The sequence below is a fragment of the Amphiura filiformis genome, chromosome 15 (genome assembly GCF_039555335.1).
Source record: "Amphiura filiformis chromosome 15, Afil_fr2py, whole genome shotgun sequence".
In the NCBI taxonomy this organism is placed as follows: Eukaryota; Metazoa; Echinodermata; class Ophiuroidea; order Amphilepidida; family Amphiuridae; genus Amphiura; species Amphiura filiformis.
The window spans coordinates 15,655,136-15,670,497 of NC_092642.1; the positions used below are offsets into that span (position 1 = coordinate 15,655,136).

Below are 15,362 nucleotides of genomic sequence, written 5' to 3' on the forward strand. Positions count from 1 at the left end.
GAACAAATCATACATATTATATCCATATACGTGCATGATATATATGAATCACAGTTCAACTTATAACAAATAAATAAAACAAGACCAAATTTTATGAAATACTCATTTTAAAAACATTTTTCAACATGAAAATTTATCGCTTTGCATGATATTGATGTAATAATCATAAAGTTACCAAATTGTTAGAAACCATTCAATTTTTTGATATATTTATGGTCTTGTTTCAAATGCATAAATATCCACCAATTAAACAAGCAATCCCACAGTTCATCTCACAATGCAACAAAAATCAATATTTTTCTTATAATAAAAATGCTGTGCGTGTGAAAAGTGATTGGTGGATAAGTACCGTTTGGTGTCGATGGCGTATTCCTCTTAGGCGGTGGGCTCTTGATTCCGAGCCGCTCGGCCGCGGAAAGCCCACTGCTGTCACTACTTCGTGGCTTGGGTAGCCTAGGGAGGGTAGCTGCTTGTGGCTTGGATTGACCAATGGGTGGCTCTGTTAGAAAGAAATAGGATGGACGGGATGATACTATTGGTTGGTTTGCTATGTATTAATATAACCTGTAATATGATTGGTTGATACTCATGCAAATTAGAATGAGAGTGAATTTCTATGTAACTTTTTTCTTCTTGTTAATAATCATGATAATATGATACTGATATCATAAAATTAATGAAACTATTCAATCTGAATATTATTTGATATTATAATATTAGTCTGTGATTTAACATTAAATTTGAACATGGAATTGTGGGTAATAGAAGCACTATAATGATACCAAGCTGTTTGATCCAATGATTCAGCGTTACCATGGTTACTATGAAACCCAGGGTGGGAGCAAGGGTTAGAGAGGTGCAGGATGGGAAGGGGAATGTTTTGCCTGGATGCCTCCTCCACGGTTGAGGGATGGTCGCTCAGTGCTCACCTCATCACCTCTTTCACGCCTCACTCAAACTAATGACGCTCCCGATCTAAGATTTGGATATCCTTGGTGTCCCTCAACCATGGAGGTGGCATCTGGGCAAAACTCTCTCACAGTTGGGACAGAATCATAAAGGACATTCCTCGCTGATTGTCATCAATTCCGGAAGTGTCCAGTACTCAAGGTCATTTGCATCACAACCCAGCTGAAGACAGGTTTCAGTCGCAACGTCGGTTCGTCCATCAAAAACAGGTACCGTATTTCGTCAAATAGTTGCCCCCCCTCAAATAAACGCCCCCACCACTTTTTTCAACCAAGATGTTTCAAAAATGCCGATATTTCCATGCTATCTTGTGCAGTAAGCTTACCAAGTTGCGCACATGGTCCATAATAGCGTCAATAATTGGCGAAAATCTGGATCAGAAACCCGGAAGTGAGCCAGAAGTCAGTGTTTCTAGTTCATAGTTCGTCATTTTAGCGTGTGTTTTTAGTTTACCTAATGATTTTAACAGGAATTATCGTTCTAAAATTGACCTTGAATAAACGTACCCCCTTGGGAAAATGTAACGCCCCCGGGGGCGTTTATTTGACGAAATACGGTATGTCTAGTTGACCAGATTTAGATTAAATCTTAATTTCAACATACCCAGATGAATAAGAGTCAACAGTTTACTGTCACATTACTCATTTAAAAAATCAAACCTACGTCAAAATGGGCACACTTTATGTCAAATATTTGACTGAAAGCCAAATATCAGAACTATGCAATGTCCTAATTAGAAAGTAGATGCATGTTTAATTGACATGGTTCTAATTTTCTTAAGCACCCTTTGATGTCATGTGCTATTTTTAATTTTGGCAAATTTCCTTTATAAACTGTTTTATGTTAAAAGAAAATGGCATTGTCTGATTTAAGTGTGTATATATGAGTCCATATACAAAATTGGACCTTTTTCATTTCCTATAATGGGCAGACATAAGAGGGAAGGAGTTAGGGAGGGAGGTGAAAATGCAGCAGTTAAAACCAGCGCAACTTGAAACCCAGAATATTATTAAAGTAAATAATTAAAACAAGATTCATCACCATAAAATCAAGTACAAAAAAATTTCCCAAGTTTTTAATCTTTGCATGCATACAAAATCAAATTTTAAGCTTCCCAGCTGCTACAATATTTGTAACTCCCAAAATCTAAAAATATATACAAAAAAGTTGAAACATTATAAAAATGTATTGATTGCTTAATAACAACTGAAACATTGGATCAAATAATGCATTATTTCATAATTATTTTTGTAAATGATTAAGTCAGCTTGTGTAATATAAGGCTGCATAATATATTCATAAAATTATTAATTAATGCCAAAAATGTCAGCTATATGCAATTGATATGGTAATCAAAATGGTGCGTCCAACCCCAAAATAAAAGATCAACAGAAGAATTGATGGTACACAAAACACTCAAATCACCACACTCTCACTCCCAGGGGCACAATTCAATGGCTTACATAAAAACCATCTAAAAAAGTGACTATCATACTCATGGTACTAATATTTGGGTATGATATCTGACACTCAAAGACTCCTGTCATGCATTTCTCGGTTATAATATGCATGCCAATTGACTTGTGCACTGAGGGATGAGAATATATACTATCTAATGTGAAATAAAAGGGAAATTGAGCATAACAAACATACACTGCATGCTGATAAACTGAAGCAGCATGATGCATTAACTAAAACATGCTATCAGGCATAGCTGAAGCCATTACAAGTTAAACAAAATACAGAATAACGCCATGTTCGAGACAATTATTAAAACCCATATATTATTAATAATATGCAAGATGTGTATCCCAATAAAGGCATAGAACTAGTACAATCTCATCTTCATAGTTCGGTAACTAATTATAGTACTGCTCATAATATAAACCCCCTTAGTTTAGATCAGGGGTGTCCAAGCTGTGGGCCACATGCACAGTGGCAGTCACCCTGGGGAGAATGTTTGAATATGTGGGGTAGGGGAGGGGGCAAGGAATGCCTCCCAATCAGACCTTTCCCCCAGCATCCCCCAATAAAAACAAAAAACTTATACTTGTTTTGCAGAAATTTCATGATTTTTAATCATTTTGGATTTCATGATTTCATTCATTTTTGACCCCCTGAAATTATTAATTCATTTTGATCCCCCTGAAATTATTAATTCATTTTTCCCCCACACATGTGGCCCCTAACAATGTCCAATACATCGCTTGCAAAACATAACATCATTATGAATAAATAAAACAAAAGCAAAAAATATTACAAGAGAATGAGATTATACAAGTTCATGAATGCCATGACAACAATACCATATCGTTCTTTCTCCCCATTTTTGTTCTTTTTCAATTCTGTGCAACCAAAGGGTAGTAGTAAAACATGCTTTAAAAGCCAACCTCCTTTGTTTGAATGAATATATGAATAAATGAATAAATGAATAAATGAATATATGAATATATCGTATTGCACATGCAAGGAGATAAAAATGGGTGGAAATTAAATACCATGAATGTTGTGATTGGAATAGATTTAGGATATGTTTTTTATAGTTCAAATGTAGGTGTTATATAACATAAACTAAAATAACTTCACTTTAGGTTAATACATAAAAACAATGGATAAAACAATAGATAAAACAATATGAGTTACAAAATTAACAATTACGTGAGTGAATTTCAAAGTAACATTGGTACACACACAATGAGTAAAATAACATAATTATTACACATAGGTATATAGGTTAGAGCTCTTAAGAAAGAAAAAAAAGCAACTTGATTTCTTCTCTTCCACAAAACAAATTTCAAGTCTTTTTCCTTTGTTGAAAATAGTAAATTTTATTAACAGGGTGGTGCTCAGAAAACTTCAACCTCACCCTGAGGTGATTGGATGAGATGTGTCCAAAATATGAATGATTTTTTCAGAAACACCAAAAGCCCCCCTCCCCAGAATGCCTCTGTAAACTAAAATCACAGCTATGGAAAGCCTTACTTTGAACAGGCAATATAAAACTTAGCTGTCTGGTTTTGAAGTAGCTGTTTGAGTTTATAGTTTACAGACTATTCATATTGTACAGCAAAGGGTTACGGCAAATTATCGGTATTAGTAAATTAGTGTTACCATGGTTACAAAAGTGATAAAAGCAACTTATTTTGGAAATTAATATTTCAGATATATAATTATACATGGGGGTACATGAACATAATGTGCGACCACTGGGTAACAAAATGATTGAACAACGGCAGACATATTTAATGACACTTTCGTAGTTTGGTAGAGATGTTTCAGGATCATTTTATGTAGCACAGCCGATGGTCATGGTCGCTAGCATGGTCGCAAGCAGCGATTGGCTAATCGCGTAAGACACTTCACTTGTCATAGAGGGATGGTTTATAACAGACAGTTATTCTGCATTATGTAAAAACAACAATGACATAAAACGTAATGAAGCCTAAAAAGGCATGATAATATATATATATATATATATTTCTTTGGGCCAGCAGTAAGCTGGCAGGATGGTATTGAAAAAATCCACCCAAATTGAACAATATCTTCAAACAATTTTGATATTTTTCTCTTTTTTCAAAATCATAACGAAGGAAAATGTGATAGAGAATAAAGTGTCATCAAATATTCTGCATGTAGCAATGTATAAAAATAAAGGTAAGATGAGTATGTTAATTTTGAAGCAAACACACAAGATGGAGCAGCATGGTGTTAGCATGGGGTATAGGCTTCCAAATAACCATAGAAACCAAGTCAAAGCTAAACCTGTGAAAATGTGTTATTGAAGTTCCTTCAATTAAACCTTAATCCCCTCATTCTGTACTTTCTGCTTTTAGGTATGATCTTATACCATTCTAATTACACACATTTCATTGTTTAATGTGGAAGTCAAGGAAGCTAAATCCCACAATAATTCCAAAACCACTTAAAATCTCCCTGCCAAGCTATTTTCCCACTCACTTGTCTCAAAACAGAATGAACAATTTCACACTGATATGTACTACAAAGCAACTTACAAAACGGTAAGGGATGGCTTCAAGTACAACACTGGGATCTGGCAGAACGTTACAACAGAACAGGGTTAAACTGCCAGTTCTGCATAAAGCATTCCCTAGATTTTGATGATTAAGTGATCCAAACCAAACTTTCATCACAAATAAATATTTTCCTACAGAGAATGAAGTTCAACCATGGTTAACCCCCTGAGCACTACCTGCCGATCTAACATTGCCTCCGATTGGTCAATTACATGATATCTTCACTTTAATCACCAATCAGAATGGAGCTTTGCAAATAATTCACCCCAATTTTTGTGTGTGGTGAAATTATTCTAACAATGTTGCTGATTGGTCCAATTGATAATGAAAACTTCTTTTTGGCCAATCGGCAGGTAGTGCTCAGGGGGTTAACATACCTTTTCCTATATGCTGATGCTTAGTAAGATCAAAAATATTAACACCTACATTCCAAAGCTACATTATCCTCTACTTTAAGCTTCCTGATCCTCTACAACCTCATCCCAGATTCTAAAGGCTGCTACAGACTCTGAGTATTCAATGTATAATATTTGATGTAACATATCTACGTTATTCAATCTAGTCCCATTCTATTTCCATTGTGTAACACTAACATGTCTATTATTAAACTTGCAGTAAACCTGCAACAATTGTAAATACCAATCCTAGTACAATTTCTCACCACTAAACACAATATCTCTTTTAAGCATCCTGCCGAAACACTCGAAGCCAAAACCATATAAGGCCCTACTAATATAACAAGTCAGAAGTTGTCCCAACTACATCTGGACACGAGACAAAGAAGAAGCGTGCAGTGCAGAAATAGCAGCAAGTGAGGTTAGTATGGTCTGTAATAGCAGATGTAATGTGATAAAAGTGCATCGATATGAGAAAAGAAAAAATGACACCCACAAATGAAACAGGAATGAGCAGCTATAGGTGATGCCTGCCTTCTACCAAAGATCACAAAATTTGTCCCAAAAGTCCAATTTCTAAAGAGAAAACCATTCACTTAATTCAAGCAGTTATTAAGCTCAGATTTCTCACTCTTATTTTGACAGCGGTAGATGATCATTATACTGCTACTGCTAGAATATGAAGTGCAATGGCTTCTTTCACTAACCCAACATGTTTTTTATATGAAAGCACTCAACACTTGGAATACGCAGGGAACACAAACTTTATATTTACGACTAGCCAACAAGGTGACACAGGTTCAATATTAAATGATCACAAAAACAAGACTGGTAACTTGTTTGGACAAAGTAGTGAAGTATAATAAACATCTAAATAATATGATTTAAACTTAATATTTGACAAAGAAAATAGATGAAATTGGGGTGAACATGCACCTTTTGATTTATGTTTGATCCGCTGTGGAACGGTCACCCTGGTCTGGGTTCGTTTACTCTGGCTGCCAACAGAACTAAGCTACCATAGGGCGCCATGGAAATGGTCGACACTGGCGGCGATCTGTTCAAATCAGAACTGGATGCATTTTGGTTGGAATATCTGGAAGGCATGGTCGGCTTTTTGTTCTGTAGATTATCAAGTGATTTGCTTAGATGGGCAAATTGTTGCCTTTTATCAACCCCACGTTTATGTAGAGTTTGGGACCCATACTGCGGAGGTTTAGCAGACCTGACCATTTTAGTAGATTCTATAGGTTTTGTATCAAGACTCTTAGCTGATTGTGGTCTAACTTGTCTTTTGCTTAGATCTAAAGATTCATATGGAGGAGGGTCTTTCCTATTTGATACCTCATCATGATGGGGTGGTTGAGATTGGGTGTTATCATCATAAACAAACGGAGGAACTGATTGCGACCTATTGTAACTATCACCTATTTGAGACTGCCTACTATCAGGCATAAGGCCAAAGTACTGGTCTGATTCATAGGAACCTCTGGCATGAGGTCTTTTTGCTGCCGCATCTGGATAGAGCTGACCACTTGAGAAGGCATATCTGAGGTGGGTGACAGGCTCTGCATAGTACTCCTGATTTCTCCCAGTGCCCCTTTGAGGTGACGAATACGCACTGGCACTCATTGGTTGTGAATGTACAGGTGGAAAGCTTGCTTGGTACTGAAAGTTTCTTGGTAATGACATTGTTGAGTACTGGTGCGGTTTTGGTTCTGATAATGATCTATTTTGCAATGAGAGATGACGGTCAAAATTAGCTAGGCTTGCTTCTTGTATGTCCCACTCTGGATACCCCTGGAAGTCATCATCATCATCATTCCATGTGGTGTTAGATGTGTAGGATGAGGATGCAGCACCAGGCCGCATGGAGTCATAAGTGGAATCATTATCATGAGTTTGGTAATCATCAAATTTTTGACTGGATTTATCGTATAGATTCTGAGAGTCCACTTCATCATTCCATTCATTGTAATGGGAATTATCATGACCATTGGAAGACTTTGTCTGGGTATCATAGTAATGCTGATATTTGTTTGGAGCATCAAACGAAGGGTCTGTGTATGGGGGAGCAGAATTCTGCACCTCATCCCATGAAGTAGTGGAGAAATCTTGACTGTATGTTGATTGACTTGCTTCTGAAGGAGCTTTATCCCAGGTATCATCATCATCATGATATTGATCCTCATCGATAGGATACTGATCATGATTGGTAGGATATTGATCGAAGTATTGATCTATACCATGTTCAATGGATGCTGGAGCTGAACTTGGATGATCATAGCTTGGTCCAGGTCCAAGCCCCCATAAAGTTTCTCGAGAATCCATTACATCAGATGTATCAAAACTAGCAGGGCAGAATTCTGGCGCAAAGAGATTTAGATGACCTTTTGACCTCAAGATCTCCATTGCTGTCATTTATGTTTTGTTTTCTATTTGATATATCCAGATAGCTTAAATCTTGAAGTGGTTCACTGGGTTGCCTCACATGTATAATGGGTAACAGCTTCTTAATGTCATCATGCTCATCATTATCTTCCTGTGTCCTCATACCTGTTGCATCTACATCACCATGGACCATCTTCCTTTGCTCCTCCGAGTCATACCCTGGTACCCAATCCTCTTTTTCTGCTGAAGTTTGAATCACAATTGGACCTGGTGAGAGACCACTTTTTGTCTTTACATCAGACATTTCTTCAATTGCATCACCTGCTGTCAAAGGTGTGAAAAATGTCTTTGCATATGGATTGAACTTCTCATGGCCATTCACTCTTTCAACATTGGAGTTCTCGTCACATTTATCCTTCTTGGGGAACAAAGTCTCTACAGCTCCTAAATATGAGTCACTTCTGTGTTTGCCAAGCTGTCCAATTGGAGGGGCTCTTGTCCGTGGTGATTTTGGTGATAAAACTTCAGGTTCCATTTCAGCCTCTGTTTCTTTGATGTCATTGATATCAGCTCGGTCCCATCTCTGAAGTCGGCCAAGCAAAGGTGCGTAATTCTCGCCACTTGGTCCTGTGTCTAGTCCACCTGTTGACATTGATCTAGTCTGGATCTTTGGTGGCGCTGTGTCATGCGGACTTATAGGTGACATTGGAGGACCATCTTGAGTAGTTACCGAGCTGGGACCGCTTGGATCTTGATCTTTCTCCGGAAATAAAAATTGTTTCCGTAGCTCCTGGATATGTGCTCGTGTATCCATGTTGCTTTTAGGAGCATTGAACTGTTGGTTAGAAATGGGTGTTACATCAACAGACATTGACCGCTTCATTTTTTCACTAGGTGACAATGCTTGGTTGCTAGGCAACCACCCAGGAGGTGAAAGAGGCCGGTTTGAAAGTTTTGCGCTGCTTTCTTCAAATTGGGCTGCAACCTTCTGAACTGACTGTGGCCTTCCTACAAAATCCTTTCTATAGTAAGGGATGTCATTTTCTCTTATAAAATGACTTTGGATATCTTTTGGAATTGGACGGTTTCTGAATGGAGACCCTAGGGGGCTTACAGGCTTAGATGGACTTGCTGACCTTTGACCTGTTGACTCTACTTCTCTTCTACCAATAGGTATGATTACATCATGAACTAATTTATCTGAAGACTTTTCAGGACTAGTTTGTGATCTCATATACTTCCTAGGACTCTGTGGTTCTGCTGTTGTTTTGATTTTAATATGTACCAATTCTGGTTCATCATCATGTTTGGAGCTATATCTTGGTTGATCCAAAAACTTCTTAAACTCCTCCAAATTTGGGGTATCGTCAAAATTCTGATATCGTTGTGCTTTATCCATAGGCAATGTTGGCATTTCTTCATATTGTGAGGAGTCATCTTGGTGACAATCCGAGGGTAAAATTCCATCACCGATATTCTTCTTATATCTTGGGAATGTATTTGACAATCCAAGGGGGACGGTTTCCGAAGGAAGAAGGCACATTGGGACTCTCAAACATATCCCAGGCTGGGCTTTCTCTAGTTGGTGATCCCACTGGCGTGACTTCACCATCATCCGTAAGAACTCTTTTAGATTTCCTTGATGATGTGAATTCATTCCATCTCGTTGGAGATCGACCAGGAGATGTGATGTAACCTGGCCTGTAATTATGAGGAGGGAGTCGTTCTGACCCACCAAAACTTGCATCAGATCTTTCATCGACATCTCTAAAATCTTGCAATCTGGATTCATTAAAGGACCCTCTGGAATATGCGACGGATGGAGTCGGTGTCGTACTTCGACTGCTCATGGTTTCATAGTACTCATGCAAATCATCAAGCTTGTATTTCCTTCTTGCAAGTTCTTTAGCTTGATTCATGAATTTTTGCATTCTAAGTCGTTCAAGCTTACTTGCTACTGTGTCATCTCTTGCGATACCTTTTTCAAGTGTACTGTAAAAGTTGTAGAGTTCGTTGAGATCACGATGTCTCCTCTGTAGATTGGTATCGTTTTCGATTGACCAATTAGCAGAGATTGTCCCTTCTTTACTCCTCGTCTCCAATTCTGAGAAATACTGTAGAAGCGAATAAAACTTCTCCAGTTGCTGTGATGAAGGCATGTACTTGTCTTTAGAATGTCTCAGCTTCTTCTGTTCTCTTTGATTTAAGTGATGATTTATGTTAGCGTAGAATTCAACAAGTTGCTTGTAACGTTGGGAACTATTTCGAGCCAGTATTATCTCGTTTGTGTAATCTACATAGGTATCGTGACTAAATGCTGGAGACTTGATAGCATGAGCTAGATTCTCGGTTGAAATTGCTCTGCGTTTCTCTTCAGGCATGTAATTCCTAGCTTGAGGGCGCTCACTAAAAGGTGCGCTCAAGTTGAAATCATCTTTGATGCACTTCTCGTGATCGTCTTCTCCTCGCGCGCTTAGTTTTGTACTGTTCAGCCTCGCACTTAGCATCTTGGCCGATATTTTGTACATTTAATCCATCCTCCCCACTATCAGATCCCTTATCAGCAGATAAACCAGGAATATCTAGGACAACGGCTTCAAGTTTAGCCGCCAAAATTTCTTCTGCCGTCATCTCATTAGCACTGAGGTATTCATCCGCCATTGATAGATCATTAGCACTGTGATATTCAGTGTCTGTGTCTGGCTCTTCCGCATCATAAGAGGATCTTGGCATTGACATGCTGTGATACTCAGACTACGCTATCTAGCGGACTCTGCGGCTGATTTTGAAGGATCTCAAGATCTTCAGAGTTGTGACTTTCAACACCAGACAATTTTGGAGTTGTAATAATTTCTGTTCTTTCTTGAAAATTGTCTGGATTTCTTACATTTTCTACAGTAGATTGTGATGATGTAAGATTACTTGGTACCAATTCATTAGTGTTTATTATTGAATCATCAATTGATCCACTTTGATTATCTCTAACATTTTCAAGATCTTGAAGCGGTACTATGTCTCTTGGCGTCAGATCAAAAGCATCAAAATCGCACTCTGCGATCACATGTGGTTCCAACTCTGCGATCACATGAGGTGCGGCCAGCTCTGGATTGCTACTAGATAGCTGTAAATTTGCAATGTGGTCATCAGATGTCATAGACCAGGATTTGCCTCTCATCCTGGCGCGACGTCTCTCCATCGCATCAACCATATCTGGCGATGTCGCCATCTCTATCTCGCATGAGGAGAAAGACGGAAACGGTGACATCATCAAATCGGGAGATGCATCGATATCCGGTGTTGGAGGTGTTTCCATATGCTCTGACAGAGGTGTCCCAAGTTGGGGTGTAGATTTCTGTAACAGTACTTTGGCTTTAGTCACATGACTTTTATCAATGTATGAAGCACCCCCTTCAAATTCTTCATCTGCGAACTTGAGCTTTGATCGTATGTCACTGCATAAGGTTCAAATAGGGATAGAGGACGCGGTAGAGGCTTTAACTGTGCTTTAGCTTCAGATTCTTCACCTGGTAGAGTAGCCCCTCTTGGTTCTTTCTTTGGGACGACTTCCTCAAATCCTGAGCATCCATCAGCGCTCCCTCTTGGAGACAGCCTCAATCCACGATAAAATACCCTGCTGTCATCCTGCTGTTGATGATCTTCTTCCCAGCTGTCAGGGCTGTTATCCCTACTACCAACTTTACTCACAAATTCAGCAAAAGCGCCCTCCCGAGTTGACACATCTTCCGTCTCGCTACCCGTTTCTGAACTTCCTGGAGCACTTTGACTAGTTTGTGCATCATCGTTTTCTTGGGATAAACCGCTTTGTTTGGTAGGGGGTGGGTGAGGGCTACCGCCTAAATCAAGACGCGGTTTTCTGAAGACTCCTCTAGGTGGTTTAATTACATTCTTTTCAACTGCTTTATTTGATTGACACACATTTCTTAAGGCACTGTCAAAATTAATTCCACTTGATATATTTTTTCTATCTAACTTTCCCTGATCATTTACTAAACTTTCTAAGTCACAAATCTCATTCCTATTGGGTGACTGATACTGAAATTCAACTGTATGTAATTTTCTCAAACATAGCTCACTTTCACAAAACTCATTCTTAGAAGTACAAGAGGGGGAGGACACATAATTGTTGGAACTATCTAACAGGGTGCATTGTGGGACGGTTGTTAGGCAAGCTGTTTTGGGCAATGTTATTTCTCCCACTGGAGAGTGAGTATTATTTTGAAAGGCAGATGATGAATTAGTAGTGATAAATGAGTGATGCTCCACGTCTGCGAGGAGGAGAAAAAGAGAAAAAAATGACAAGCAAGAAAAAATTTAAGTATTAGTAATGAATCACACATGGTATTTTGGTTAAAATGTTAGCAATTTATATTTGAAAAATGTCATTAATTCCTTTTTGGAATAATTGGCAAAGTGAAAAAGTTGAACAGTGTTAAGCTCTTCCACAGTGAGTCACATGCACACTGCCAAGCTTTAATTTGAATTCATGATATGTAATCCCACCAGTGGAAGTTGCTAGGTATGATGCAGAGATGGTATCCATTATTGATAAAGAAATTAGTGTAGTTTAGACCATGCTGTGGCATTCTCAATCAATCAATTATGATGCAAAGTTTAATATTACATGCAGTTCAGTCAGTAGCTCATATAACTGCCATATACGTGCATATGGGCAATTCCAGTTGAAATCCATATACCCCTTGTGTAAGACAGGACCTTAATCTCCCATACAGAAGGTGTAGATTTCAAATGAAGTAACCCATTCAGGTAACTCCATTTGAAAGTCACACTCCCTGTCTGAAAGTTTAAGGTAATGTTTTCCATAGGTGGTGTATGGATTTCAACTGGAATACACCATTGTAGGTGAATGGGAAGAATACAGTGCCTCAAAATTTGCAACAAGTTTTATGGAAAAGTAGCACCTATATTTGGTTAATTTATGCGATGGGGACAAATTAATAGGCAATTCAGAGATTCAATCACTACCAAAAAGTGTAGGAAATATAATTTAACTCTCTCCACGCCAATGTCGTGGAATTTTTTTAATTCACAAATTTCAGAATTTTAAATTTTCATGCCTATATTTGGAGTCAGCATGAAAAATGCATTAAACTGAGTACAAAAAAGCCTAGTATTGGTTCAGTGATAGCTCTTCATATTTTGAAAAAAAAACCCCTCAAAACCTGGACTTTTTATGTTGAAGCCTATGGCTATGGCTACTTTTTCATAAAATACTGCTAATTTCAGGATATTCCTTTATGTAATTCATATAACAGTTACTATGCTAAAACCATGAAGTTCCAATTGTCATTCAAAACAGAAACAATAATACTGAGATTGTTCTTTCTTTTGCCAAATCAAACCTCTTGCAGGGTCAATCACTTTACAATCAGTCACAATACAGTGATTTTGAATTGACAGCGGGCATTCACATCGAAGTTAGATTGGGCTACAACAGTTGAAATCCATAAACCACTATGGAAGACATGACCTTAATCTTCCACTCAGAGAGTGTGAATTTCAAATGGGGTTACTTCAATGGGTGACTCCAGTTGAAATCTACACCCTCCTGTGTATGGGCGATTAAGGTCAAGTCTTTCATAGCAGGTGTATGGGTTTCCCATTTGCTCTAAGAAATCCCAATATCTGAATTGACTTGACTACTACTTTTGTGATATTTGTTAATAGCATCTACCTGCAGACATACATAACAACTTCACATGGGGGAATTAAACATGAAACAATAAGTGTGACATCACTTGACATTATTATATGGTTCTATTACAGTGGCACTGTGGAAGTCAGGGAGTTGTATCCCAAAAAATCTAACAAAACAGGTAAAACAGCAAAATATACTGAAATTTGGAAGGGGGAAAACTCACACCATCCTGAGCCTAACATAAAATTCATAACCCACGTTTTCCTATGCCACTGTTCTACAGGAATTAGGATGGTAGTCTCTTTCTAAAATGACCTCAGAATGTGTTAAATTGAATAATGAAACTACAACTTTAATATTTCTTATAACTAGCTTTCAAATTTGAATTATGGGGTTTGCCAAATTTGAACGTTGTATGTTATACTGTGTGTTGCTTTAGTCTAGTACCAATATTAAAGTAAGTCATTACAGTTGAAAATGAAATCCAAACACCCTCTTTGGAAATCATCATCTCAATCTCCCACACAGGGGATGTAGATTTCACATGATTTCACCCATTCAAGTATCTCCATTTGAAATTCACACCCCCTGTGTGAAAGATTAAGGTCATGTCTTCCATAGGGATGTGTGTATTTCAAATAGAATAGTCCAATGTGCACTCAATGTGTGTACGACCTCGTCATTGTTTCATGGCTCAGCGGCAGAAAGGCGTATCTCCATTGGCTGCTGTGTGTCTGTTTACCTGTGATATGGGTGTACCATGCAAAGGTGTAAATATCACAGACAATTATACCCAGCTGCCAATGGACATATACACCTTACTGTCTGTCTGTCAATGTACCATTGTGTTGTCAACCACTGTCTTAGCTAGGATTTGACAAGTGCCCATCATTTTCACCAAAATGGCCTGTCCAAATTTTGACACTAAAAACATAAACCAGACCTCTGCCCTTTTTTCGGGTTCAGCCAGTTCAAATAGCTATTGCTATTAGTATTAGCCTTGATTTATTAGTCTGGTCTTGTTTTGAGTTCACAGAACTTATTCAAGCATTATTTTAGCATGTGTCTCAGGCGTTAATTTTGTGTGTGTCCGGAGCAAACTGCCTGTCTAAACTGATGGGTGGATGGGAGGTTAGCTAACACCCTGTTGTCAACACTAGAAAGCCCACTGATATAACCACCTTGAGAGGAAGCATCATTAAGTTGATATAGTTATATGGTTAGTGCAAGTATTTACGGTTAAGTATTGTCTACCTATTCTATCTAAGCTTAGCGACATTAGGGTAATGTACTAAATAACCTACATAAGCTGATAAGTACCTGTGAGACCTAGCAACATGATAATTGAGACCCCCACCTGGTATGTACAACAGGTTGACTAAGTTCTCAGCTCAATTCTGACTTTGAATCAAGTTTGAATATTTTTGAAGAAAGTCATGCGAGCAAAATATGTTATATTTTATAACCTGTCTACAACTAAAATCAAGAGGTATTTGGTACATGTAACAGGTGCGTGGAATACTGGATGTACTAGCAAGCAGTGTCAATTAAGCATTATTTCTGAAATTTAGTTGAAAGTACATAACTTGTACTATAATTATAAGCATGCACCACACATTCTAAATCTTAGCTTAATTTTTAATGAAGTATTTTGTTTCATGTTCTTTTGTATGAGAGAATATATTCTACAGAGATAACGTTGACCCTTCCATCACAGTATCACACCTTTGGCTGTGAACACAGACATGTCTCAGTCCTCTTATATTGTTATTTCATCTGAAGGGCCTCTTCGTCCACAGCTATGCCCCTCTTTATAGCAGGAGACTTCATTTTGTTCATCTCCAACATGGCATAATTCTTATATCCCTGGGCTTACACCATCTGAGATGAGCTATC

General features: G+C 38.1%; 2 protein-coding genes across 3 annotated transcripts in view; both read right to left on the reverse strand.

Moving 5' to 3' along the window:
• LOC140170738 (uncharacterized) overlaps positions 1–15,362 on the reverse strand; it is a 248,356-nt gene that overhangs the window by 55,575 nt on the left and 177,419 nt on the right. Inside the window, 6 exon segments of the mRNA XM_072193968.1 lie at positions 350–499; positions 3,952–3,995; positions 7,750–9,455; positions 9,457–10,296; positions 10,677–11,141; positions 11,174–12,075. Coding sequence (XP_072050069.1) covers positions 350–499; positions 3,952–3,995; positions 7,750–9,455; positions 9,457–10,296; positions 10,677–11,141; positions 11,174–12,075 — 4,107 coding nt within the window.
• LOC140171299 (uncharacterized) lies at positions 379–7,800 on the reverse strand. 2 transcript variants are annotated; one of them, XM_072194532.1, is made up of 2 exons: positions 6,335–7,800; positions 379–499 (listed from the first exon to the last, which is right to left on the reverse strand). In XM_072194532.1, the coding sequence occupies exon 1, from the start codon at positions 7,727–7,729 to the stop codon at positions 6,368–6,370; it is 1,362 nt and encodes a 453-aa protein (XP_072050633.1). In that variant the 5' UTR covers positions 7,730–7,800; the 3' UTR covers positions 379–499; positions 6,335–6,367. The 2 variants fall into 2 exon arrangements, with proteins under 2 accessions (XP_072050633.1, XP_072050631.1); XM_072194530.1 differs by lacking the exon at positions 379–499 and adding an exon at positions 2,277–3,362 and having other exon boundaries at positions 6,335–7,751.

Bases quoted from the DNA above. Each gene is read 5' to 3' on its own strand.
- LOC140171299 (XM_072194532.1), bottom strand. From the start codon at position 7,729: ATGGATTCTCGAGAAACTTTATGGGGGCTTGGACCTGGACCAAGCTAT.